The sequence below is a fragment of the Moschus berezovskii genome, chromosome 9 (genome assembly GCF_049115385.1).
Source record: "Moschus berezovskii isolate FMDL1 chromosome 9, NW_MosBer_1.0, whole genome shotgun sequence".
Lineage (NCBI taxonomy): Eukaryota > Metazoa > Chordata > Mammalia > Artiodactyla > Moschidae > Moschus > Moschus berezovskii.
In genome coordinates, this window is record NC_142468.1 from 70,920,377 (window position 1) to 70,948,200 (window position 27,824).

Sequence of the window (27,824 nt, forward strand, 5' to 3'; positions counted from 1 at the left end):
CTACATTTTGCCAAGGGACGACAATCAACCAATCCAAAGGTGCCAGGTGAATTATTTATGCTGCAGGAAAAATAGGCTAACCAGATAAATTATTTCTGGTCAATAGAGAGCTGTATCTATTAATTGTTAACTGTTGTTTAGTAGCTAAGTCGTGTCAAACTCTTGTACAACCCCATGGGCTGTAGCCCACCAGGCTCCTCTGTTCATGAGATTTCCCAGGCAAGACTATGGGAGTGAGTTGCCATTTCCTTCTCCAAACGGTTCTTCCTGACTCAGGGATTGAACCTGTGTCTCCTGCATTGGCAGGAGGATTCTTTATTGCTGAGCCACCAGGGAAGTCCCATATCTATTACTAATCCAGTGAAGTCCCATATCTATTACTAATCCAGTGAAGTAACAGGTGTTCTACTGGCCTGAAGTGGTTACAGCTCTCCCAGAATACATGACCCATACTTACTCTTAGAACTTTTTACTTTTTTCTACATGAAGACTTAGCACAAGAGTACCCTAAAAGCAACTACCAGAAGCCATTAAAAGTACAATCAAAAAATACTCTATAAACAAGTTGTTAAAATTGTTAATACGGTTTTGCTAATTCTTAGTTGAATGTGCTTCTTTCTGGGGTTAAGGCTTTCTAGAAGTATGTGAATTTCATCAGACCTCCACAGTAACCATGAAGGACATTTATAAATTCAGTCCAGTTCAGTTGCCCAGTTGTGCTCGACTCTTTACAACTTTATGGACTGCCGTAAGCCAGGCTTGCCTGTCCATCACCACCTCCCAGAGCTTGATTTATAAATTAGAATGTATTAATAAGATCAATCTGAAAGAAGATCATTGGCCCTGCCCTTATTTTTACCCTAAAGACAGATTACATATTAAATAATAAACAGAAGATACTGAGATAAATAACTGCCAAGTGAATATTAAATGTAAGAGTGACTCAACAAGAATAACTACAAAATATGCAAAGTAACTTTTTATCAATAACCCCGAATGGATCCACTAAGAATGTGGCTAGTTAACAAAGAAGAAATTAAAGAGTTTTAAAATCAACACTATAACTTTAGAACTCTTGACCATCTACAAGTTTATTGGGATTTGGAAAAAATCATTATTTACTATAAACTATAAAAAAGCATAACGAAAAAAATTTAACTAGAAAAAGCAACAAATTCAAAAGTACTTAAATGTTTTTATGTTGATCACCTCCAAAAAAAAGAGAGACAGAATTTCAGACTCTTACATACGAATAGACCCAATCAGGTTTGAGTAGAACTTAATCACTGCAAATAGACTGACTGGATCAGCTTTAGGAAAGGGACTTTAAGGAAGGAAGAAAAACAGGAATATTTGGTATAACAGCTTTGCATTTTTAATATAGATCTGAATAGATCTAAGTTGGCTAAGATATACAAGTCTTTTCTAGCTAGATAAATACTTTTGGAACATGACTGTTTTAATAAAATCTTAAGGTCTTTTGAGCTAATGATAACAAAAAGAACAAACACTCTTTTTCTTCTATAAAGGTTAAATAGGTATTATGAAAAAAACAACCAGATGCATAGGTGAACTCTGAATTTTAGGAAAGCAAAGCTACTGTAAGCATAAATATATCAAAATCTATTATAGATGAAGGGAGAGAAGGAAGAGAAATGGTTTTCTTACAGTAGCAGGCTAAGAGCTAAAAGAGAAAGGAAAAGAAGAAAGATAGTTTATGAGCAAAATATTTCCAAAGTAAAATGATTAAAATATGAATTACAGAAGAAACAGAACAGTCCACATATACTTCCAAAGAAGAAAAATGCTATTAAAGCATAAGAGGGATTTTGGTATATAAATTAATTTTAAGCTCATGGGCTCTTAAGTTTACAGTAACTGGGTCCCCTCCAGTTTCCACCATTCATTACCCATCTGACTTATTAAATGAGGTAATATACACAAAGTATTCAAATACCATTTGACACACAGCAGATCTTCAATACATATTAGCAGCAAGGGTGATGGTAGTCATTAGTCACAAGGTGATGCCACCAGCCCATAATAGAAAAGTCGCTCTAAAGGCTGAGAGATCAGCATTTACTTTTTTGAGTACAGGATAGGGAGGAGTTTGAATGATAAATAAAGGTGCTCAGGACCTCAAGGAGCTTGTTAACAGACTGATTCTACAGACAGTGAAAACATTACACTCTCCAACATTCTTCCTTTCTCTGAAAGAAATTCTAGGACATATAGAGAAAAAAAAAGAGGTGTGTGTGTTTGACAGTCACTAAATAAATAAAACTTCTGAAGATATATTTCAAGTTATTTTGGGAAATATAGAGCAAATTACTGGACTATTTGCCAGAAGCATTTAAAATAGACCAAGCCAAAAATGGACATAAGTACATTTCTGTCTCACTAATAACAAGTAATAATTTGGGAAAGCAGAGTAAAAATAAATATGTACTTTCAAACTACTATGTAACTTTATTACATATGCTACCTTACAAGTAGATAATTTCATGTTTACAGAAAGTATTATTGAAGATGTAGTATAATTGGTAACTAGACAAAGAAATTATTTTGGTAACTTTAAGAAGTATCTTTGAATCAAGAAAAAAATATTTCATTTTTGAAATAAAAACTGCATTTTTAAGTTAAATTACTTGTTAAACAAAATCAATAACTCAAATAGCTGCCTCCTATTATGAACTTTAGTCTTCTGGATGATATAAAACCTTTTATAAAGGACACCAAGGCAATCTATGAAATATGAAACTATATTGTTATCAAATAACACATTTTTACTAATTATCTACTAATAGAAATTTGTGTTTAAAGTTGAGTTCTGAGACGAATGGGACTTTAGAAAAAACTCTAAAAAGTAACAGAAGGCAAAATGTTAGTTTTATTTCACAAATAATAATAGTTCAGCAACCACAAAAAGAAGGTCTGGAGCCAGTATTTTTAAAATATGTCAATTTCATGAAAACTCTGTTAGCCTTTGCCCTGCTTCATTTTGTACTCCAAGGTTAAATTTGCCTGTTACTCCAGGTTATCTCTTGACGTCCTACTTTTGCATTCTAGTCCCATATGATGAAAAGGACATCTTTTTTTGGTGTTAGTTCCAGAAGGTCTTGTAGGTTTTCAAAGAATTATTCAACTTCAGCTTCTTCAGCATAATTGGTTGGGGCAGTAAATTGGATTAATGTGATACTGAATGGTTTTCCTTGGAACCAAACAGATCATTGTTCTTGAGAGTACATCCAAGTACATTCTGAAATGTGAAGTCCAGTGGGCCTTAGGAAGCATCACTACGAACAAAGCTAGTGGAGGTGATGGAATTCCAGGTGAACCATTTCAAATTCTAAAAGATGATGCTGTGAAACTGCTGCACTCAATATGCCAGCAAGTTTAGAAAACACAGCAGTGGCCACAGGAGTGGAAAAGGTAAGCTTTCAATTCCAAAGAAAGGGAATGCCAAAGAATGTTCAAACAACCAGACAATTGCATTCATCTCACACGATAGCAAAGTCATGCTCAAAATTCTTCAAGCAAGGCTTCAACTGTATGTGAGCCGTGAACGTCCAGCTATTCAAACTGGATTTAGAAAAGGCAGAGGAACCAGAGATCAAATAGCCAACATCTGTTGGATCATCAAAAAGCAAGAGAGTTCCAGAAAAACATCACAGAGTTCTGCTTTATTGACTACGCCAAAGCCTTTGATTGTGTGGAGCACAACCACCCGTGGAAAAACTCTTGAAGAGATGGAAATACCATACCACCTTACTCACCTCCTCAGAAATCTATATGCAGGTCAAGAAGCAACAGAACTGGACATGGAACTATGGACTGGTTCCAAATTGGGAAAGGAGTATACCAAGGCAGTATATTGTAACCCTGCTTATTCAACTTACATGCAGAGTATATCATGCAAAATGCCTGGCTGGATGAAGCACAAGCTGGAATCCAGACTGCTGAGAGAAATATCAATGACCTCAGATACTCAGATGACACCACTCTTAAGGCACAAAGTGAAGAGGAACTAAAGAGTCTCTTGAGGAAAGTGAAAGGGAAGAGTGAAAAAGCTGGCTTAAAACTCAATATTCAAAAAACTAAGATCATGGCATCCAGTCCTATCACTTCATGGCAAATAGATGGGGAAACAATGGAAACCCTGACAGACTTTATTTTGGGGGGCTCCAAAATCACCCCGGATGGTGACTGCAGCCATGAAATTAAAAGACACTTGTTCCTTGGAAGAGAAGTTATGACCAACCTAGACAGCATATTAAAAAGCAGAGACATTACCTTGCAAACAAAGGTCCATCTAGTCAAAGCTGAAGTTTTTCCAGTAGTCATGTACAGATGTGAGAGTCTGACTAAAAAGAAAGCTGAGTGCCGAAGAATTGATGCTTTTGAACTGTGGTGGTGGAGAAGACTCGAGAGTCCCATGGACTGCAAGAAGATCCAACCAGTCCATCCTAAACGAAATCAGTCGTGAATATTCATTGGAAGGACTGAAGCTGAAGTTGAAACTCCAATACTTTGGCCACCTGATGTGAAGAATTGACTCACTGGAAAAGAGCCTAATGCTGGGAAAGACTGAAAGCAGGAGGAGAAGGGGAAGACAGAGGATGAGATGGTTGGATGGTATCACTGACCCGATGGACATGAGTTTGAACAATCTCCGGGAGTTGGTGATGGGACAGGGAAGCCCAGCGTTCTGCAGTCCATGGGGTTGCAAAGAGTTGGACACGACTAAGCGACTGAACTGAACTGATGTCATGAAAAAAAAAAAAAAAACCTGAAGAACTGCTCCAGATTAAAGGTGAATAAAGATATATGACAGCTAAATGCTACTTGTAGTGAGAGAAGAAAAATGCTTTAAGAACATTATCAGAAGAGTTGGCAAAACTGAAATATGGACTGTAGATTAAAGTCCTATATTTATGTTAAATTTCCTAAATATGATAATTAAACTGTGACTAAGTAATCAAAGTGGAAGGCAGAGCAAAGATTTAGAAAGTAATAAAGAATTCAGTGTAAGGTTTTAAGATCTCAAATTTGAAAACCTAAGTGAAACAGCAATTTTCTGGAAAAATTATAACTTATCAAAACTGACTGAAAAAAAAAATAGAAAACCACTAGAAACCTGCAACTATTAAAGAAACTGGATTAGTAGAAAATAATACTGAAATGGGGTGTTATGAGGGAAGAGGAGATGAGATACAAAACAGAGACGTGAACTGTCACAATTAGGTTACTACGCTGACTCCTAGTGGCAAACTCTTGGGCACAGTCAATGTGACCCAGCTTCTTTACTTGACTATTTCCCAAGTCCCCACAGGATGTCAGAACTCTGAATTGAAAGAATAAAACTAAATAAGCTTAAACAATTCTCTTCACCTTCAATTGGGTCTGCATAATTTGGAGAGAGGTCCATACAATTCTGATGAAATCAATCTTGGTGACTTAAGAATTTAACAGCCATGAACCATTGTTAACTGACTTACACAGCAATATGCACGTAACACAAAAACAATTTCCAAACACAAGAATATCCAAAGACATAATGACAGCTGTAGATTTTTAACCTTTAAATTGAAGCAAACACACACACACACACACACACACACAGGATATGTAAGATTTGATTAATAAGTGAGATTAAATTTTATAAAGGCAAACTTTTATATTACAGTGAGTTGAAGGCTTTCAAAAAGCTATGGATATTGGAATGAGGAAAGGTATCAAATCAATAACTCAAGTTTTTACTTCAAGAAACTCGAAAAAGAGCAAAATAAATCCAAAGCAAGCAAATACCAAAGAAGGTAGAAAATACCAAAGAAAAGAAATCAACAGAAACTGAAAATAGATGGGAGGAAAAAAAAAAAGAAAAAGCTGATTAAAAGAAAAAGAAAAACTAATAAATCTCTAGTAAGACTGACAAGCTAAAAATAAAGATACAGATCATCAATTTTAGTAATGAAACATGGGTTGCTGCTAAGATCCCGTAGCCTTTCAAAGAGCACTTGAGAAGATGGTTATTTTGAGACATTAGTCTGCCATCTTCTCCGTCAGCTAATTTTCCGACGAGCTGCCTTCCTTGACCCAAAAAAGAAAAAAAAAAAAAAAAAGAGTACTTCAGATACTAAAACCACCTTTACACTCAAATTAGACAGCTTGGAAGTGGACCAATTCTTTGAAAATCACATTATTATCAAAACTCAACCAAGATAAAACAGATGAACCTAAATAGTCCTATAGGCATTAAAGAAATTGAATTTGTAATTTAAAAGCTTGCAGAGACCTTTCTTGGGAATTCCCTGGCCATTCAGTTACTAGGATTTCATACATTCACTGCCAAGGGCCTATGTTCAATTCCTGGTTGGGGAACTAAGATCCCAAAAGTTGCAGAGAGTGGCCAAAAGAGAGCGAGAGAGGGATCTCTATACACTGAGATTGCTTCAGTGGAGAATTCTACCAAACATGTTCAGAGGAACTAACATAAATTTTACACAAACTCTTTCAGAAAAGAGAAGAGGAGGGAATACTACACAATTCATTTTATGAGGCCACTAGTACCTTGACAGCAACACCACACAAAGATAGTAATTTAATACCAAAGCAAAGAAAATTACAGACCAGCACCTCTCAAGAACTTAAATACAAAATCCTCCAAAAAATGGCAGCAAATCAAACCCAGTAACACATAAAAAGATTATACACCATGATCTAGTGGGATTTATTCCAGAAATACACGGCTGAGTCAACATTGAAAAAAAAAAAAGTGTAATCTATGGTAACAACAAGCTGAAGATGTGAACATAATCAATTGACACAGAAAACTCATCTACTAATTCTAAAATCCATTCATGATAAAAATTATCAGCAACTCAATAAAAATCATCCATAACAAACTCTATAGCTAATAGCATACTCAAGAGTGAAACAGGATGTCCACTATGACCATTCTTATTCAATACAGAATTTAAAGTCCTAGCCACTGTAATAAGGAAAGAAAAAGAAATAAAAGGCATACAGATGGAAAAGGAAGAAATAAAGCGGCTCACACTTGTAGATGACAACAATGGCCTATGTTAGAAAAGCCCAAGGAATCTACCAAAACACCTCATAGTTCAGCAAGACTGATGAACTGAATTTCTGCATGCACTAACCAAAATTATATTGGAGAAGGAAATGGCAATCCACTCCAGTGTTCTTGCCTGGAGAATCCCAGGGATGGGGGAGCCTGGTGGGCTGCCATCTATAGGGTCGCACAGAGTCGGACACGACTGAAGCGACTTAGCAGTAGCAACAACCAAAATTATAAACACAACAGTATATAAAATTGCTTCATGGATAATCAAACACTTAGGTATACACTTAACAAAATGCATCTTTAAGATCTATACATTGAAAATTACAAAATGCTAATGAAATTGAAAGACCTAAACTGGAGACAAATCATACTCATAGGAAGATTCAACACAATAAAGATGTCAGTTCTCCCAAAACTGACCAACAGGTTGAATACAATTCTTATCAAAATCCAGTAAACAATTTTGTAGACAATGACAATTTCATTCTAAAATTTATATGGAAAGTCACAGACACCAGGACAGTTAAAATAATACTGAAAAAGAGAAATGAAACGGGACAGATCACTTTGCCCACTATTAGGGCTTACAATACAGCGACAGTAAAACAGTGTGTGATTCCTATGGAGGGACAGAGCAATGGAAGAAAATGAAGAACCTACATAAAAACACTCAGCTGATTTTTTAATGAGAGCCGTTGTTCAGTTGCTCATTCATGTCTGACTCTTTGCGACCCCAAGGACTGCAGCATGCCAGGCTTCCCTGTCCTTCACCATTTCCCACTGTTTACTCAAACTCTTGTTCATTAGAGTTGGTGATGCCATCCAATCATCTCAACTTCTGTCATCCCCTTCCCCTCCTGCCTTCAATCTTTCCCAGCACCAGGGTCTTTTCTAATAAGTTAGCTTTTTGCATCAGGTGTCCAAAGTATTGGAGCTTCAGCTTTAGCATCATTCCTTCCTATGAATGTTCAGGGTCAATTTCTATTAGGACTGACTGGTTTGATGTCCTTGCAGTCAAAGGGACTCTCAAGAGTCTTCTCCTACACCACAGTTCAAAAGCATCAATTCTTCAGTGCTCAGCTTTCTTTATAGTCCAACTCTCACATCCATACACGACTACTGGAAAAACCATAGCTTTTACCAGATGGATCTTTGTTGGCAAAGTAATGTCACTGCTTTTTAATACGCTGTCTAGGTTGGTCATAAATTTTCTTCCAAGGAGCAAGATCTTTTAATTTCATGGCGGCAGTCATCATCTGCAGTGATTTTGGAGCCCAAAACAATAAAGTCTTTCACTGTTTCCCCATCTGTTTGCCATGAAGTAATGGGACCGGATGCCATGATCATCGTTTTGTTAATCTGGAGTTTTAAGCCAGCTTTTTCACTCTCCTTTTTCACCTTCATCAAAAGGCTCTTTAGTTCCTCTTCGCTTTCTGCCATAAGAGTGGTGTCATCCGCATATATGAGGTTATTGATATTTCTCCCAGCAATCTTATTCCAGCTTGTGCTTCATCCAGCACAGTGTTTCATGTGATGTACTCTGCATACAAGGTAAAAAAGCACGGTGACAGTATACAGACTTGACATACTCCTTCCCCAATTTGGTACCAGTCTATTGTTTCAAGTCCAGTTCTAACTGTTGCTTCTTGACCTGCATACATATATCTCAGGAGGCAAGTAAGGTGATCTGGTATTTCCATCTCTTTAAGAATTTTTATAGTCTGTTGTGATCCACAGAGTCAAAGGCTTTAGTGTAGTCAATGAAACAGAAGTAGATGTTTTTCTGGAATTCTCCTGCTTTTGCAATGATCCAACGGATGTTGGCTATTTGATCTCTGGTTCCTCTGTCTTTTCTAAATTCAGAACATCTGGAAGTTCATGGTTCACATACTGTTGAAGCCTCGCTTTGAGAATTTTGAGCATTATTTTGCTATCATGTGAGATGAGTGCAGTTGTGAGCTAGTTTGAACATTCTTTGGCATTGCCTTTCTTTGAGACTGGAATGAAAACTGACCTTTTCCAGTCCTGTGGCCACTGCTGAATATTCCAAATCTGCTGGCATATTCATTGCAGCACCTTCACAGCATCATCTTTTAGGATTTGAAATAGATCAACTGGAATTTCATCACCTCCACTAGCTTTGTTCATAGTGATGCTTCCTAAGACCCACTTGACTTCACATGCCAGGATGTCTGGCTCTAGGTGAGTGATCATGCCATCGTGGTTATCTGGGTCATGAAGGTCTTTTTTGTATAGTTCTTCTGTGCATTCTTGCCATCTCTTCTTAATATCTTCTGCTTCTGTTAGGTTCATACCGTTTCTATCCTTTATTGTTCCCACCTTGCATGAAATGTTCCCTTGGTATCTCTAATTTTCTTGAAGAGATCTCTAGTCTTTCCCATCCTATTGTTTTCCTCTATTTCTTTGCATTGATCGCTGAGGACGGCTTTCTTATCTCTCCTTGCTATTCTTTGGAAATCTGCATTCAGATGCTTTTATCTTTCCTTTTCTCCTTCGCTTTTCGCTTCTCTTCTTTTCACAGCTATTTGTAAGGCCTCCTCAGACAGCCGTTTTGTTTTGCATTTCTTTTCCATGGGGATGGTCTTGGTCCCTATCTCCTATACAATGTCATGAACCTCCATCCAGAGTTCATCAGGCACTCTATCTATCAGATCTAGTCCCTTAAATCTATTTCTCACTTCCACTGTATAATCATAAGGGATTTGATTTAGGTCATATCTGAATGGTCTAGTGGTTTTCCCTACTTTCTTCAATTTAAGTCTGAATTTGGCAATAAGGAGTTCATGATCTGAACCACAGTCAGCTCCTAGTCTTGCTTTTGCTAACTGTATAGAGCTTCTCCATCTTTGGCTGCAAAGAATATAATCAATCTGATTTTGGTATTGATCATCTGGTGATGTCCATGTATAGAGTATTCTCTTGCGTTGTTGGAAAAGGGTGTTTGCTCTGACCAGTGTGTTCTCTTTGCAAAACTCTGTAAGCCTTTGCCCTGCTTCATTTTGTACACCAAGGACAAACTTGGCGGTTATTCCAGATATCTCTTTAGTTCCTAATTTTGCATTCCAGTCCTCTATGATAAAAAAGGACATCTTTTTTTTTTTTGGTGTTAGCTCTAGAGGGTCTTATAGTTCTTCATAGTAAAAGAGCAGAAAAGTAATTTAATAGATGAACAAGCAGTGGTCCTGGAAAAAAGTTGGGCATTCATAAGTAAAAGAAATGAAACCTGACTTAATCATCATATATAAAAAATTACTTAAAATAGACTACAGCCTTAAATATGAAATGTAAAATTTTAAAACTTAAAATAGTGTAAATCATCAGGAACCCAGGGTAACGAAATGCATTCTCTAATGTGATTCCAAAAACACGATCCATGAAAGGAAAAACAGATAGACTGAACTTCATCAATTTAAACTTCGCTCTACAAAATATCCCATGAAGGTTAAAAAGACAATCTATAGACTGGGAGAAAATATTTGCAAATCATACATCCTGATAAAGGACTAGTATCTGGAAAATAAAAAGAGAAACTTTTGAAACACAGCAGCAAAAAAACAAACAATCCAATGAGAAAACAGGAAAAGGACACAAACATATATTTCACCAAAGAAGATACAAATAACTACACAGAAAGATATTCAACCCTAGCCATTATGGAAATGCAAATTAAAACTACAATAGGCTACCACTATGCACCTATCAACACAACTAGAAAACACTAACTACACAAAACATGATTGTTGGACAAAACTGAGTGCACATTCATATGTACACATTAACCATTATAATAGCTTAATGGCAACAAGAATGTAATGGAAAGAATGTGAAACATATTACAATCCAGTAAAAAAAGGAAAAGATGAAGCCAAGATAATCATGAACCTCACTGACTAGATCAAACAATACAAATCAATAACTAAAGTGTGAAATGATGTTAACTCAAAACAAATAATATAGAGGAAGTAAATGGAAAAAATGGCGTCACTGATTCAACTGACATGAGTTTGAGCAAACTCCAGGAGACAATGAAGGACAGGGATGCCTGGTGTGCTACATACAGTCCATGGGATTGCAAAGAATCGAACATGACTAAGCAACTGAACAACAACAATATGCAGGTTATATTCAAATGCCTTTTAATATTGATTTCTAACCTAAGTCCACAGTGATAAGAGAATAGATCTGTATGATCTCTTGACCATGAAATTTTTGCACCTTGTTTTACATCCCTGGATATGTTCCAATGTCTTCTGCTTTATAGTCTATGGAAATTGAATAGAATTTGCATCCTGTTATCTGAATATTTTATAAATCTTAATTATGTTGAATTGGTTCACAGTGTTTTTTAGGTCTACTGTATCCTTCTACTTTTCTGTATTCACTCTCCTAACTTTTGAGAGTTTGATATTGAAACTTCAACTGAAAATGTTATTTTATCTACTTAAAAAAAGAATTGTAGTATATAGTAGAACTGTATGCATTAATAACTCTGTTCTGTATTTTCCAAGTCTCTGGTAAATGTGTTATCATACTTTAATAAATTAAAAAATAAAATATGAAAAAAATTAAGAGGAAGTATAGTGTCATCTGTAAAGACAGTGCTGAAGTGCTAAGCTGATATTTTCTAAAAAGAGGAAATAAAAGCAACCAGGAAGGAAACAGGAGAAGGACATGGCAACCCACTCTAGTACTCTTCAGTCCATGGGATCACGAAGAGTTGGACACGACTGAGTGACTTCACTTTCACTTTTTACTTTCATGCAGCGGAGAAGGAAATGGCGGCCCACTCCAGTGTTCTTGCCTGGAGATCCCAGTGACAGGGGAGCCTGGTGGGCTGCCGTCTTTGGGGTCACACAGAGTCAGACACGACTGAAGTGATGCAGCAGCAGGAAGGTAATATAAGAATATTCTAAAACTTAAATTTTCAGGAAACCATACAGTGTGTACTATTTTTTTGCTCACAAAGAAAGAGAACAGAAATACAGCAGGCACACTTCTTCCTCTTCAAAGATATCAATAATACTCAAGAATGAACTATTATCAAACTGCAGTGAGGTCACAAAATTCATCATCATTGTACAAAAAATCAGCTGTACAATTTATTATCTTTTTCAATGGACTGACCCTAAAATGAACAGGTTATTCTAAACTAAATGAATGTTATTATTAGCATTTCTTTCCATTACAACCCTTCACAGCAAAACTGGTTTGCCCAAGGAGCTTCCTCCAACTCAACTTTCCTATTTGTCCATCTGTGATTCACCTGTGACAATAAAATGGAAATTGTTCCTGACATTATTATTTCCTCAAGACTAGCAAGATGGAAGGAGAAGGAAATGGCAACCCACTCCAGTATTCTTGCCTGGAGAATCCTGTGGATGGAGGAGCCTGGTGGGCTGCTGTCCATAGGGTTGCACAGAGTCAGACACAACTGAAGCAACTTAGCGTGGATGCATGCATTGGAGAAGGAAATGGCAACACACTCCAATACTCTTGCTTGGAGAATCCCAGGGATAGAGGAGCCTGGTGGGCTGCCGTCTATGGGGTCGCACAGAGTCAGACACGACTGAGGCGACTAAGCAGCAGAAAGATGATGTCCACGTTCTCTATTCCAGATAAAACCTGCAATATGCTGTCTTTCATAGTTATTTAGTTAATGGAAAAAAGGGGATAACATTTTCCCTACGTTCAATGTATGCTTTTAGTGAACTGTGAGTAATTCAGTAAGGCAATGTCACAGAAATGTTGCCTTTGGGAAACAAGCAGATAGATTCAAGGAAGTAAGGGTCAGATTATACAAGTTTATTATGGTGAAATTAAGGAGATGAAATTGTCTCTAGGAAATTGAGGGGAACTACTAAAGAAATTATCAGACACAAGTTTTAGAAAGTTCAGTATTGTAAGCAATATAAAAGTTAGAAAAAGGTAACACTGTGCTTTGAAAAAATATTAGAAGTCTTTTCTGAACTGAGGTTTCTGTCTTCATTCATTTACATATACCCAGTGCCTAGAACAGTGATATCTAGCAAATAGATGCTCAATAAATATTTATTACATGAAAGGCTCATCTTTAAATACTGAACTTTCCCTTTTAGTAATGTGAAGTCAGTAGTGTAAGGTAAGATTAAAACTCAGCAACATATTGTCCACTGAAATATGTATAAATGGGTGTTTAAATGATTCACAAGGAAAATTCAGATTGGATTAAAAAGAAATAAAAGATACTAATGTCAGAAGAAATCTAGTGAAATGAGACACACAGATAATACAGTAAGCATGAAATTGTACAGAAAGAGGTGGGAAATAAAGCAGAAATGACATGAAACCACAAAATTCCTCATATGGAAAAATTCTGATAACAAGCAGATCCAGAAGAGTAACCTGCTGAAATGAAGACCAGAAGAAAAGTAAAGTAGCCAAGAAATGATGTTGAGGGTCCAATGTGGAAAAGCTGGCATTGAGAGGGAATTTCTAAGATCAGTAGATGAAAATAAAAGCTAAAGCATGGTATTCTGAATGGTACCGAGAGTTACCAATAAAAAACTTAAGTGCTTGGGTTATATAGAACTTTCTGTGAGGAGAATAAGGAACAAAATGCTGACACTCCCTCTACTCCCAGCCCACTCATCTCCCTAACTCTCTAGTATTATGGTGAATGGGAGAACCAGTCTCTTTTGAGAGAGAGCTGCTGAGTCCTAAGGGGAAAGCTAATTAATGGAATTGGTTTTTAGAAGGGGAATAGTGCTGTGAAGGACTGAAGTTTCACAATGGAAAAATTCACAGTTGGCACGGTGGAAAACGCTACGTAGAAAACTGTTATTCTGTACTTTTATAAAGTTCAATCCAACGTACAAAGATGTTTCCCTGTTTCTCTGGGGCTTTCCATGGTGGTAAGGAGAATGAGTCTCATTTTTAATAAAGCTACTGTTATGTTATAATCACTTTCTCTCTAAAAAACAAATACTCTAATTTTTTGCTTTAGACTCTAATAACTGTAAAGAAACTCTGTTTTTAAAAAGTTTGAAAGTTTTTGACTTCCCTGGTAGTCTAGTGGTTAAGAATCTGCCTGCCAATGCAGAGGACATTGGTTTCATCCCTGGTTGTGGAAGACTCTATATGCCGCAGGGAAACTAAGCCCATGCACCACAACTATTGAGCCTGAGTTCTACAGACCGTGAGCCACAAAACCCTTGAGCCCACACTCTGCAACAAGAGAGGCCATCGCAATGATAAGCCTGCATATGATAATTAGAGTAGCCCCTGCTCCTTGCAACTGGAGAAAGCCCATGCACAGCAATAGAGGCCCAGTGCAACAACAACAAAAATATTTTTTAACGTTCCATTTTAAACAATGTAACTATTATCTCATGTGTGTGTGTTAAAATGTTAAATCACTTCAGTTGTGTCCGACTCTTTGCGACCCTATGGACTGCAGCCTACCCATGGGACTCCTCTGTCCATGGGATTCTCCAGTCAAGAATACTGGATTGAGTTGCCATTCCCTTCACCAGGGGATTTTCTCGACCCAGGCTCTCTTACATCTCCTGCATTAGCAGGCAGGTTCTTTACCACTAGTGTCACATCTCACAGACATTTTAATTTTTATAAACCACTTTATATCCACAACCTAATAATAAAAAAAATTACTTAATCTCCTTGGCAACTTTCTAAACTTGATGCTTCCTATTTTTTCTTTCTTCAAGTATTAACTTATTATAAATTCTAAGTTTATAATGATAGCTATCTTCTAAGTTTAACATTGCACAGTGAATTCTATTTTCCACAGAACATCTTAAGTAATCCAGGGGTTGTAGAGTCTGACTGTATCTTTCTACATAGCCTACTTCACTTTTGTCATCTCTTGGCACAGTGTGCTTTAAAAAGCACAATAACATTAATTAGTGAATTTATAGTATTTTATTGTCCTACTACAAAAGTTTAAGAATGGCTAATTTAGATCCCCAAAGTTATTTAAAACTTTGTTTAGCAGGAAATATTTTAGTAGAATTTTGATATCATTCAGTTCAGTTCAGTTCAGTTTAGTCGCTCAGTCGTGTCCGACTCTCCGCGACCCCATGAATCACAGCATGCCAGGCCTCCCTATCCATCACCAACTCCTGGAGTTCACTCAAACTCATGTCCACAGAGTCGGAGATGCCATCCAGCCATCTCATTCTCGGTCGTCCCCTTCTCCTCCCAACCCCAACCTTTACCAGCATCAGACTCTTGTCCAGTGAGTCAACTTGTCGCATGAGATGGCCAAAGCACTGCAGTTTCAGCTTTAGCATCAGTCCTTCCAATGAACACCCAGGATCGATCTCCCTTAGAATGGACTGGTTGGATCTCCTTGCAGTCCAAGGAACTCTCAAGAGTCTTCTCCAACACCACAGTTCAAAAGCATCAATCTTCGACGATCAGCTTTCTTCACAGTCCAACTCTCACATCCATACATGACCACGGGAAAAACCATAGCCTTGATTCGACGGACCTTTGTTGGCAAAGTAATGTCTCTGCTTTTTAATATACTATCTAGGTTGGTCATAACTTTCCTTCCAAGGAGTAAGCATCTTTTAATTTCATGGCTGCAATCAGCATCTGCAGTGATTTTGGAGTCCAAAAAATGAAGTCTGACACTGTTTCCACTGTTTTTCCATCTATTTCCCATGAAGTGATGGGACCAGATGCCATGATCTTTGTTTTCTGAATGTTGAACTTCAAGCCAACCTTTTCACTCTCCTCTTTCACTTTCATCAAGAGGCTTTTGAGTTCCTCTTCACTTTCTGCCATAAGGGTAGTGTCATCTGCATATCTGAGATTATTGATATTTCTCCCAGCAATCTTGATTCCAGCTTGTGCTTCTTCCCCCATTACTGAAAGTTTATTCAGGTACTTATTTCAGATTTTCTAATCACATACAATTCAACTAAAAATGGTCAAATAATTTAACCTATATATAAACTGATAAAATGTCTGCCTATAAAATAAAAACATCACACTAACAGAGAAGAGCAACTATATAAAAATGAATATATCGCATCCCACTTCTGAAAAGAGAGTTTCTATCATGGGGAATCTAAAGCTCTATAGTAAAGATTATCTATACAAATTAACAGTTACGTTTTAGTTGGCATTTAAGGGAGAAATCAAGGCTATAAAGATTTAGAAGGAAACAGAGGATACAACTCACACATATCAAGAAAAGGGTTCTGAGAATCTATGCTTGTCAGAGACCATTCTATACATCTATCTCCAAGCATCTGGAAGAAAGGTAGTACTTTCATTATCTTGGGTTACACCACCAAAACCTAGTGTTTCTTTAAATTTCTCTGAATTATCAACTACGTATGAAAGTCAATTACAGAAAGTAGTGCTTTCCAACTTTTTCCTCAGGAGTACTCAGAAAAATATCAATTATAAGGCAATCAGGAAAGAGGAAGAGCCTCGTGGTTAAGAGGTCACCAGCCTGGGTGGCTCCTGCCACTGATACCTATTCATGGCATACAGCTTGGGAAGCTCTAATGTAGATCAGCAAAAACTCACAAAAACAAGCAGGTTATAGGCAAGCATCATAGGAAATAATTTCAGTTCCCTCTGAATAAATGAATGAATAAGTACCAAGTCAATTATACAAAATGTCACCTTTCTGAAAAAAATCCTCATCGGCCGTCTCTTGATTTGTGCTCCTTTTCTTATTAAAACAAAACAAACAAAACAAAAAAGAGTGAAATATAACCCTCTGGGAAGCGTAACAGGACATTTTTAGAACAAGTACTGTAAACCTAAGACTAGAAAAACTTTCTACCAAATGCTTCTTTCACTCTTCAGAAAAGTCATCTTTTATCTTCATTACTGTTACCAGTATTTTGACTATTATAAGCCCTCTTTAAAATATCTAGTGTTTATTAGCTATGCCAGTGGCTATAGGCACCTCATTAATAATTATCTATTCTTTCTGAAAGGGCATAAGTTTTTTCCTGAGGTATGAGGGGCAGGTATCTCACTTTATTTCTAGAATTCATCCAAGGTAGAGGATTCTAAGATGTCACCAAGAGACAAAATGAACAGAGAACAGAGTTTTTCAGCAGTATCTTTTAAATGATTATTGCATAGCAACAGTATTAAAATGCAGTTTATCATCAAGAAGGATTTTAAAGAAAATATACAAAAAAGATCTTCACGACCACGATAGTCACGATAACGTGATCACTGACCTAGAGCCAGACATCTTGGAATGTGAAGTCAAGTGGGCCTTAGAAAGCATCACTAGGAACAAAGCTAGTGGAGGTGATGGAATTCCAGTTGAGCTATTTCAAGTCTTGAAAGATGATGCTGTGAAAGTGCTGCACTCAATATGCCAGCAGATTTGGAAAACTCAGCAGTGGCCACAGGACTGGAAGAGGTCAGTCTTCATTCCAATCCCAAAGAAAGGGAATGCCAAAGAATGCTCAAACTACCGCACAATTGCACTCATCTCACACGCTAGTAAAGTCATGCTCAAAATTCTCCAAGCCAGGCTTCAGCAGTATGTAAACCGTGAACTCCCAGATGTTCAAGCAGGTTTTAGAAAAGGCAGAGGCACCAGAGATCAAATTGCCAACATCCGCTGGATCATGGAGAAAGCAAGAGAGTTTCAGAAAAACATCTATTTCTGCTTCATTGACTATGCCAAAGCCTTTGACTGTGTGGATCACAATAAACTGTGGAACATTCTGAAAGAGATGGGAATCCCAGACCACCTGACCTGCCTCTTGAGAAACCTGTATGCAGGTCAGGAAGCAACAGTTAGAACCAGTCATGGAACAACAGACTGGTTCCAAATAGGAAAAGGTGTACGTCAAGGTTGTATATTGTCACCTTGCTTATTTAACTTATATGCAGAGTACATCATGAGGAACGCTGGGCTGGAAGAAGCACAAGCTGGAATCAAGATTGCTGGGAGAAATATCAATAACCTCAGATATGCAGATGACACTACCCTTATGGCAGAAAGTGAAGAGGAACTCAAAAGCCTCTTGATGAAAGTGAAAGAGGAGAGTGAAAAGGTTGGCTTGAAGCTCAACATTCAGAAAACAAAGATCATGGCATCTGGTCCCATCACTTCATGGGAAATAGATGGAAAAACAGTGGAAACAGTGTCAGACTTTGTTTTTTTGGGCTCCAAAATCACTGCAGATGCTGATTGCAGCCATGAAATTAAAAGACGCTTGCTCCTTGGAAGGAAAGTTATGACCAACCTTGATAGTATATTGAAAAGCAGAGACATTACTTTGCCGACCAAGGTCCGTCTAGTCAAGGCAATGGTTTTTCCCGTGGTCATGTATGGATGTGAGAGTTGGACTGTGAAGAAAGCTGATCGCCGAAGAATCGATGCTTTTGAACTGTGGTGTTGGAGAAGACTCTTGAGAGTCCCTTATACTGCAAGGAGATCCAACCAGTCCATTCTAAAGGAGATCAATCCTGGATGTTCATTGGAGGGACTGATGCTAAAGCTGAAACTCCAATACTTTGGCCACCTCATGAGACGAGTTGACTCACTGGAAAAGACTCTGATGCTGGGAAAGGTTGGGGGCGGGAGGAGAAGGGGACGACGGAGAATGAGATGGCTGGATGGCATCACCGATTCTGTGGACATGGGTTTGAGTGTACTCCGGGAGTTGGTGATGGACAGGGAGGCCTGGCGTGCTGTGATTCATGGGGTCGCGGAGAGTCGGACACGACTGAGCGACTGAACTGAACTGAACTGAACTGATCATTAACTTGGAAAGAACTCTGCAAACTTATGGATTCAACCATCACAGTGAACATCTTTTTTATATTACTAGAATCCAGAAAAATGGATTAAAATAAAACCAATCAGTAAAAATATCTATAGAAATAGACATTAATGACCCCAAAATGCAGTGAAAACGAATACATACTTCAATTCTATAGCTGCTTCAGAAGTATTTTAGAAGTGTATCATGCAGCAGAGGGGGCCAATTAATCTGCTTATTTCAATGTTACTGTCCTATTTGTCTTGAGACTTCACAAAATCGCTATTTTCAATTTATAGCCATGTATTATTGCTCTGCCTTTAATCACACGATTTGAGCATACAATTCAAATGCTTTATTAAAGCTATTCCCTACAGAAATAAAGCAATCCTACACAGAGATATATTTATCATTCCTATTTCACAAATAGCTTTCTCAAGGAGAAATGGCTAATTGAAACAACAGTTCTGATTCCTAGATCAGTGTTTCCGTCAAAAGGTCCTATTTTCTTGTTAGTCTGTTATTTTACACCTTCAGTTCAATTCAGTTCAGTCGCTCAGTCGTGTCCGACTCTCCGCGACCCCATGAATCACAGCACGCCAGGCCTCCCTGTCCATCACCAACTCCCGGAGTTCACTCAAACTCATGTCCACAGAGTCGGGGATGCCATCCAGCCATCTCATTCTCTGTCTTCCCCTTCCCCTCCCGCCCCCAACCTTTCCCAGCATCAGAGTCTTTTCCAGTGAGTCAACTTGTCGCATGAGGTGGCCAAAGTATTACACCTTAAGATTACGTTAGAGGCATTTTTCTATGTCTCATCACAGAAAGTTAAGTTTGAATTATGTCTGAATCCCAGGCTTATTCTCACTAAGCTTTATGTCAAAAATCACACTCTGAGCAACCACCTGAAACATCAATCTGAGCCTATTCTCTGACTAGCGTTCACTCCGAGTGATGCAAATTTGGTTCCTTATTTAATTATCTTCAAGTAAACTGTCCACATTCATTAATATGGCCAATACAGTAGTCCTTTGGTATCCACAGGGGGCTGGTTCCAGTATCTGCCTTGTCTGTTTGGCCCCTGCTGATGCCAAAATAGGCAGATGCTGAAGTTCTTTCACATAATGGCACTGAATTTGCATATAACCATATGCATCACCTCTCCCATATATTTTAAATGATTCTCCAAATTATTGATAATACCAAATACAAAGCAAATGCTATGTAAATAGTTGGCAGCACAAGGCAAATTCAGGTTTCACTTTTTGGAATCTTACGAAATTTTTTTTCCAAATATTTTCCATCTGTGGTTGTTTGAATCCACAGATGTGAAACCTATGGATATGTAGGGCTGACTGGGTTCTGTTTCATTTTGATTTTTTTCTTTCTCTATTTCATATCTAGGTCATCATTCCATGTTCTTATGCTTTCTCAGCAAGATGTTTTTCTCCAATTCTTTCTCTACCTTTGATATCTTTCTTCTCTTTTTCCATCTTTACTATTAAGAAATGCCTTTGTGTGCTGTGTGCTAAGTCACTTTAGTCGCGTCTGACTCTTCACTACCCTACGAACTGTAGTCCATCAGGCTCCTCTCTCCATGGGGTTCTCCAGACAAGAATACTGGAGTGGGTTGCCATGCCCTTGTCCAGAGGATCTTTCTGACCCAGGGTTCGAACCCACATCTCTTACGTCTCCCGCACTGGCAGGTGGGCTCTTTAACCACTTAGACTGTGACTGTTTTACTCAGTTTCTAAAATCTACAACTTCTTCTCCAACAACACATCCCAGTTATCAATAGCTCAGATAAAAAGCATTACATGTAAGTACAGGTCACCATGGGCTCTTTCTTAGAAGTCTACAGGCTATATTTTAAATAAGCATCAGTATTTGCTGGCCACTGTGTTATCCAAGGTCAGAACCACATTTAAATAATTACACTTTTAGAGATGACATGTTAACTTTATTATATACACTTCTGACTTCAACTGGGGTTTCTTATAAACCTAAAACCACATTCTGATTAACTGAGATACACCATCAGAAGGAACTCCTAAATTTGTAAAAAATTAAAAGTCTTTCAAGATGATTTAGAGAAGTCATTAAATCAGATTTAACTGAGACAGAAACTGGAGCACAGACAAGTTAGCTAACCTTTTAAATTACTGAAATAATTCTGGAGTTAAAAATATGCAGAAACCAAGAATCAAAATTAAAAGTAGGTTTATTCAAAATATTTATATATGAAAATTATTCAAAACTTAAAACACATTTTCAATAGAAATAATATTATAGATGATGAATGAGCTCACAAAGCAGTCTACAAATATATGTTAATAGTTAAAGGGAATTCTAGCTATTTTCAAGAGCCCTGGAAATTCTGAGCACTTTATTCTCATTTTCTAAGTTAGCTGGATGCAAGAATGACATTAACATTTCTCAGCTTCTCAGATATGATTATTTTTCAGCTCATAAATGAAATAAAGGAGAAACAGTTTTCTACACTAATTAAAAGAGTAGATGCCTAACATTACCAAAGGTTGGATTCAAAATTTAAAACATATGAATGTAAGGAAACACTTATCTGTATGGAAGATAGTAGAATTATAACCTAGGATGGCCACCTACTAGTCACATGATGAGCCTGGGTTGATAGGGGATGAAGGGAGCAAGAATCTGAGAACACAAGAGTCTAGAGTAGGGGCCAGATATTACATCTATTCAGTTGTATCACTGCAGTGTGAAAGCAGCCACAGACAAAATGTAAACAAACGAGCTTGGTTATGTTCCAATAAATTTTTTTTACAGACACGGAAATTTGAATTTCATGTTCATATAATCATTACTGATTTTTCTCAGTCATTTAAACATGCAAAATCCATTCTTAACTCATATCCTGTACAAATATACATGACAGGCCTGGATTTGGTCTGTGGACTATAGTGCCAATCTCCAATTTAAGTAACAGTGTGGAGAAGGTGAGAAAGGTGCACCTGGTTTAAAAACTATAAGGACTATTCATGAATGTTCTTGCATTAACCCTAATCAGAAAAGCAGCTCCCCTTTAACACGTGTACATTAATACCATTCCCAGGTGCAAAGAAAACAGGCATATTGTGCTGTCTTTAACTCTAAAAAAGTTACAGAAACAATCATCAATCCCGGACAAAAACAATTTCCATAAATAACAGTATACTAATCATAGTTTTACGTAGAGAATTCATTCTGTACAACTTAAAATTATAGCAAAAGATGCATTATTCATTACCATTTTGTCCCTGAGTCGCTCTCCACGGATATAAAAGTCAGCACAGCCATTCTCTTCCTGGTGAGGGACTTTGAAGACAGTGACGCAGCTTAGTCCACTCCCTCCAAGTGGTAACCATCCACCACTTGAGTCATCCCGGGTCATCACCACAGCTCGCACTCGTGCATAACTATTACTAAAATAGATGCAAAGATTAGAAATTAGCTTTTCCATAAACAAAAATCCAGCCAATATGTCAGTCTTCTTTGAGAAACCAAAGACCATATCACTTAATGTGTGGTAACTAAGTGTTTACTACTTCCATGACAGTCTAGAGAAAGTAACCTAATTGAAAAAGGTCAAAAACCAGAGTAACTATCTTAGAGGTTAACTTTTATTTTGAAGACCAATCTCACAATAAAAGACTACAGATCTCTTATTCCACCACTTGAGTAGTTCAAGCACATCTGATTGCCATGGAACAAGTAATGAAGGATCCTAAAGACAAACTACAGAGGTTACCATCAAAGTTGTCTATGTAAGTCCATCTCCTAGCACATAACCAGACAAAATACTGTTGTATTCTAGCACATTTAAATGTGACACCTCTATGCTTCTAACATTCCTGAAATATATTATAAATAAAATGCTGAAATAAACATGCTTAGCTCAGATACATTTTCATTTTCTAACAACTAGAAATCTAAACCACACAAACATATATAAAGACATGTTTTGTTTTAGTAACCTATCAGGCAAATTGGTCTTTTCATGCTCTCTTTTTGGCAAACTATTCTTAAGGTATACCACATTCCAGTTCCCATTCAGAATTATCTCCCAATATTCCACCACTACTTTTTACATAAAATCTAAGAAATGTTTCATATAGTAATGTTCTAGACAACTGACATCTAAGCATTTTAGTTCTAAAACTTCTAATATAATAATCATTATAGTCTTTCTAAAAGTCAAATATGTTGCCAATTTCTTAGAAAATTACACTGAGCTTCTTAAAAAATTATACTTAAAATTAAACATGTCTTGGTTATTACAACTATCAACTGAGGTTCAACATAATAATTCTGTGCTACTTAATATCTCTGAATGTTCTTTGCCAGTTGTCATTTCTGTTGTCAGAGTGCCTGTCTGAGACCCACTCCTTGCTTTTTTTCTACTTTATATAATGACATTTATTTGACTGAGGTGTATACTCTACATATAATCACATATATTGATATTAAATATAAAATTCCACAAATTCTGACAAACATACACATCTGCACAACCAACATCAAGATATAGAACATTTTCATGACTCCAGAACATTCCCTGAGGCCTCCTGCCCATCAAATAGGTAACCAAGGTAACCACTGCTATACACGGTTTCCAATACATACATCAGTTTTGCCTGCTCTGGGCCTTCTTATATATGGAATCAAACAGAATCACCACTTGTACCCTCCCTTTCTATCTGATTTCTTTCACTTATTGTGTTGTCATATTAGGGCTTCATTCTCTGTTAGCACAAAGTAGTCAGTCCTCTCACTGAATAAATAAATACGCATCACAATTCATGTATTCCTTCTTACACTGATAGGCATTTGAAATGTTCCGAGGTTTGGCTATTATGAATAAGGCTTTTATAAACAATTTTATATGATTTTTGGAGACATGTTTTCATTTCTCTTGAATAATTACCTAGGAATGGAATTGATGAGTCATAGGGGAGTATATTTAACTATATAAGAAACTTGTTTTTCAAGGTGACTGGACCGTTACATTCCTATCAACAATGTATGATAGTTTCAGTTACTCCACATCTGTGCCAACATTTGGTGTTTTCAACTTTTTAAACTGTACTCACTTCAGTAAATATAAACTGGTAACCCACTATGATTTTAATAATCTATTTTCCATGATGAATGCATGACATCATGCATTTTTTTCATATGCTGGCTGGCCGTTTATATGCCTTCTTTTTAAGTAATTTATTTTGTATTATGTTTATTTTTAGTGCTGATTTTTAGAAGTTCTTCATATTTCATAACACAAGTAGTTTTCTGTCAGAGAGTTGTATTCTTTTAAAGTTGCACAGTGTTGGGGGTCGAGTAAGAAGTCTAAAGTCAAACTTTATTATAAAGTTCGATCCTAGCTCAGCATCTTACCTATATGTCCTTGAGAGAGTTATATCTACTCTTAAACTCAAACAAAGCCTAACACCTAATAAACACTATGTATTATTGCGCTTAGTCGCTCAGTCGTATGTGACTGTGTATTGTTTTAATTTAATTATTAGTACTACAACAAAAATTTTAAAATTGAAGTATTTGTCATACTGGTAATTCAAAGCCAAGTAGGAGCTGGGGGAAAAAATTTGCAAATTCAAATATAACTCTCTATTAATTACTAGGGTCAAAATAATTCTTTGCAAAGAAGTTCAAAAAGTCTTTAAATTTACAGATGACCATTCTAAGCTTTTTCTGATTCAGTTATTTACATGCTCTGATTCCTATCTGGGCTCAATTGTTAACAATCTTCCGTTAAGAGAAGTGGCCAGAGGAGGTATGGGTACATAAAGACCAGACTAAATTAGGTATCTAATTATAACCCTCCCTCATGGGCTGAGCAGGAACAAGTACTACCCCAAGAAGCTTGGTGGGATAGAAGTAATAGTAAATGAAGGTTATTTGGTTAACCAAGAATTTAATCTAAGGATATTCCAGAAACATAGCACATAAACTTAGACGTATCTCGTTCAAATTAAATATCTGTGAATTGAACTCATGTATTTAAAGCTCAGCACATTTGAGGTTCAGTGAAGTTACAAAGTCACAAGGTGGAATGTGGATCAAAACCAAAATTCAAGTTCCCAATAACCATTTAAGTGTTTATTTCACTACAGGATCCTGACTCTTTCTTCTCACCTGACTATGTAGTAAACTGGAAACTGAGAATTTTATACTAGATTCTGCAAGACTGGAGAAACCTAAGGAGTAAAATAACTCAATTTAGAAGATCATAGTACTTATTTTAACCCCAGAGTGCAGAAGCAGTTATCCTCTTCAGAGCACAGACTCTTTATCATCTGTGATTATTACTAATTCTCATCTACAATCTGTATAATGCTTCTTAGCATATTTTATATTTTAAAAATATAAAACTGTAAGATTATTAGAAAATACATAAAAACACTACCAGTTATTTTAGGATGATAAAATTAAGTTTTTTCCTTTCATTTCTCAGTTTCTCCAAAAATTATCCTACAATTCAGTTCAGTCACTCAGTCATGTCCGACTCTTTGCAACCCCATGAAACACAGCACGCCAGGCCTCACTGTCCATCACCAACTCCCAGAGTCCACCCAAACCCATGTCCATTGAGTCGGTGATGCTATCCAACCATCTCATCCTCTGTTGCCCCCTTCTCCTCCTGCCCTCAGTCTTTCCTAGCATCTCCTTTAGGATGGACTGGTTGGATCTCCTTGCAGTCTTGACTAGACGGACCTTTGCTGACAAAGTAATGTCTCTGCTTTTTAATATGCTGTCTAGGTTGGTCGTAACTTTCCTTCCAAGGAGTAAGCGTCTTTTAATTTCATGGCTGCAATCAGCATCTGCAGTGATTTTGGAGCCCAAAAAAATTAAGTCTGACACTGTTTCCCCATCTATTTGCCATGAAGTGATGGGACTGGATGTCATGATCTTAGTTTTCTGAATGTTCAGCTTTAAGCCGACTTTTTCACTCTCCTCTTTCACCTTCATCAAGAGGCTCTTTAGTTCTTCTTCACTTTCTGCTATAAGTGTGGTGTCATCTGCATATCTGAGGTTATTGATATTTCTCCCGGCAATCTGGATTCCAGCTTGTGCTTCTTCCAGCCCAACATTTCTCAGGATGTACTCTGCATATAAGTTAAATAAACAGGGTGACATATACAGCCTTGATGTACTCCTTTTCCTATTTGGAACCAGTCTGTTGTTCCATGTCCAGTTCTAACTATTGCTTCCTGACCTACATACAGGTTTCTCAAGAGGCAGGTCAGGTGGTCTGGTATTCCCATCTCTTTCAGAATTTTCCACAGTTTATTGTGATACACACAGTCAAAGGCTTTGGCATAATCAATAAAGCAGAAATACATGTTTTTCTGGAACTCTCTTGCTTTTTCCATGACCCAGCAGATTTTGGTAATTTGATCTCTGGTGCCTCTGCCTTTTCTTAAACCAGCTTGAACATCTGGAAGTTCACGGTTCACGTATTGCTGAAGCCTGGCTTGGAGAATTTTGAGCATTATTTTGCTACTGTGTGAGATGAGTGCAAATGTGTGGTAGTTTGAGCATTCTTTGGCATTGCCTTTCTTTGGGTTTGGAAAGAAAACTGACCTTTTCCAGTCCTGTGGCCACTGCTGAGTTTTCCAAATTTGCTAGCATATTGAGTGCAGCACTTTTACAGCATCATCTTTCAGGATTTGAAATAGCTCAACTGGAATTTCATCACCTCCACTAGTTTTGTTCATAGTGATGCTTCCTAAGGCCCACTTGACTTCACATTCCAGGATGTCTGGATCTAGGTGAGTGATCACACCATCATGGTTATCTGGGTCATGAAGATCTTTTTTGTATAGTTCCTCTGTGTATTCTTGCCACCTCTTCTTAATATCTTCTGTTTCTGTCAGGTCCATACCATTTCTGTCCTTTATCGAGCCCATCGTTGCATGAAATGTTCCCTTGGTATCTCTAATTTTCTTGAAGAGATCTCTACTCTTTCCCATACTATTGTTTTCCTCTATTTCTTTGCACTGATCGCTGAGGAAGGCTTTCTTATCTCTCCTTGCTATTCTCTGTAACTCTGCATTCAAATGGGTATAACTTTCTTTTTCTCCTTTGCTTTTCGCTTCTCTTCTTTTCACAACTATTTGAAAGGCCTCTGCAGACAGCTATTTTTCTTTTTTTGCATTTCTTTTTCTTGGGGATGGTCTTGATCCCTTTTTCCTGTGCACTGTCATGAACCTCCGTCCATAGTTCATCAGGCACTCTATCGGATCTAGTCCTTGAAATCTTATAATATTGATAAAAATAATTTAAATAAATACCAAATAAATGTTTCCCTTATTAATCCAAGTTGATCATTCAACTTTAAAGTATTCCAGAAGCTTATGTAAATAAATTTGTATTTCCTATACAAACAGCCTTCATCAGCTTATAATTTAACAGCTCAGCTTTCAAGTTTAAGCTGAATATTTAACACAAAAATTTTCAAGCTGTTTAGTAAATGTTGGGGGAGGGGGAGTTGACAGACCTTCCCAAGTGCCACAGTTAAATCTTCTTACCTGTGCTTTTAATCGCATAACCTCCTTGCTTTCAAAAAATGTCATCTTCTTTTCCCACATAAAATCACTAACTCTTTTGTTTCAAATATGCAACCACTCCCAAAGACATTAGTGGCAGCTCTTACAAACTTTATCATACTCTGCCTTGTAGCATATGAAAATCTGTTTGTAGTCCACTCCTTAGATAAATGTGACTTAAGAGCAAGGAACGAAATCATAGTCTCCTATTTAAAATAACAATAAATGCTTTTCTTTTTTCTGGTCAAGTAAACAATAGATGCCCATTCCAGTAAATGTGGAAAATAAAGAAAAACAGTATTTGCCATCATGGAATTAAATTCTAGCATTTGTTGGATTTTTACTCTCTCTGGTATCATATTTGCAAGCTGTTAGTCTCTG

The 27,824-nt window shown here is 37.1% G+C and overlaps 1 protein-coding gene across 2 annotated transcripts in view; it reads right to left on the reverse strand.

Moving 5' to 3' along the window:
* SPRED1 (sprouty related EVH1 domain containing 1) overlaps positions 1–27,824 on the reverse strand; it is a 131,566-nt gene that overhangs the window by 45,468 nt on the left and 58,274 nt on the right. The window contains exon 2 of one of the 2 annotated variants that reach the window (XM_055436646.2): positions 22,127–22,301. In XM_055436646.2, coding sequence (XP_055292621.1) covers positions 22,127–22,301 — 175 coding nt within the window. Of the gene's footprint in view, positions 1–22,126; positions 24,445–27,824 lie in introns of those variants that run through there. The other variant, XM_088839821.1, reaches the window with a different exon arrangement.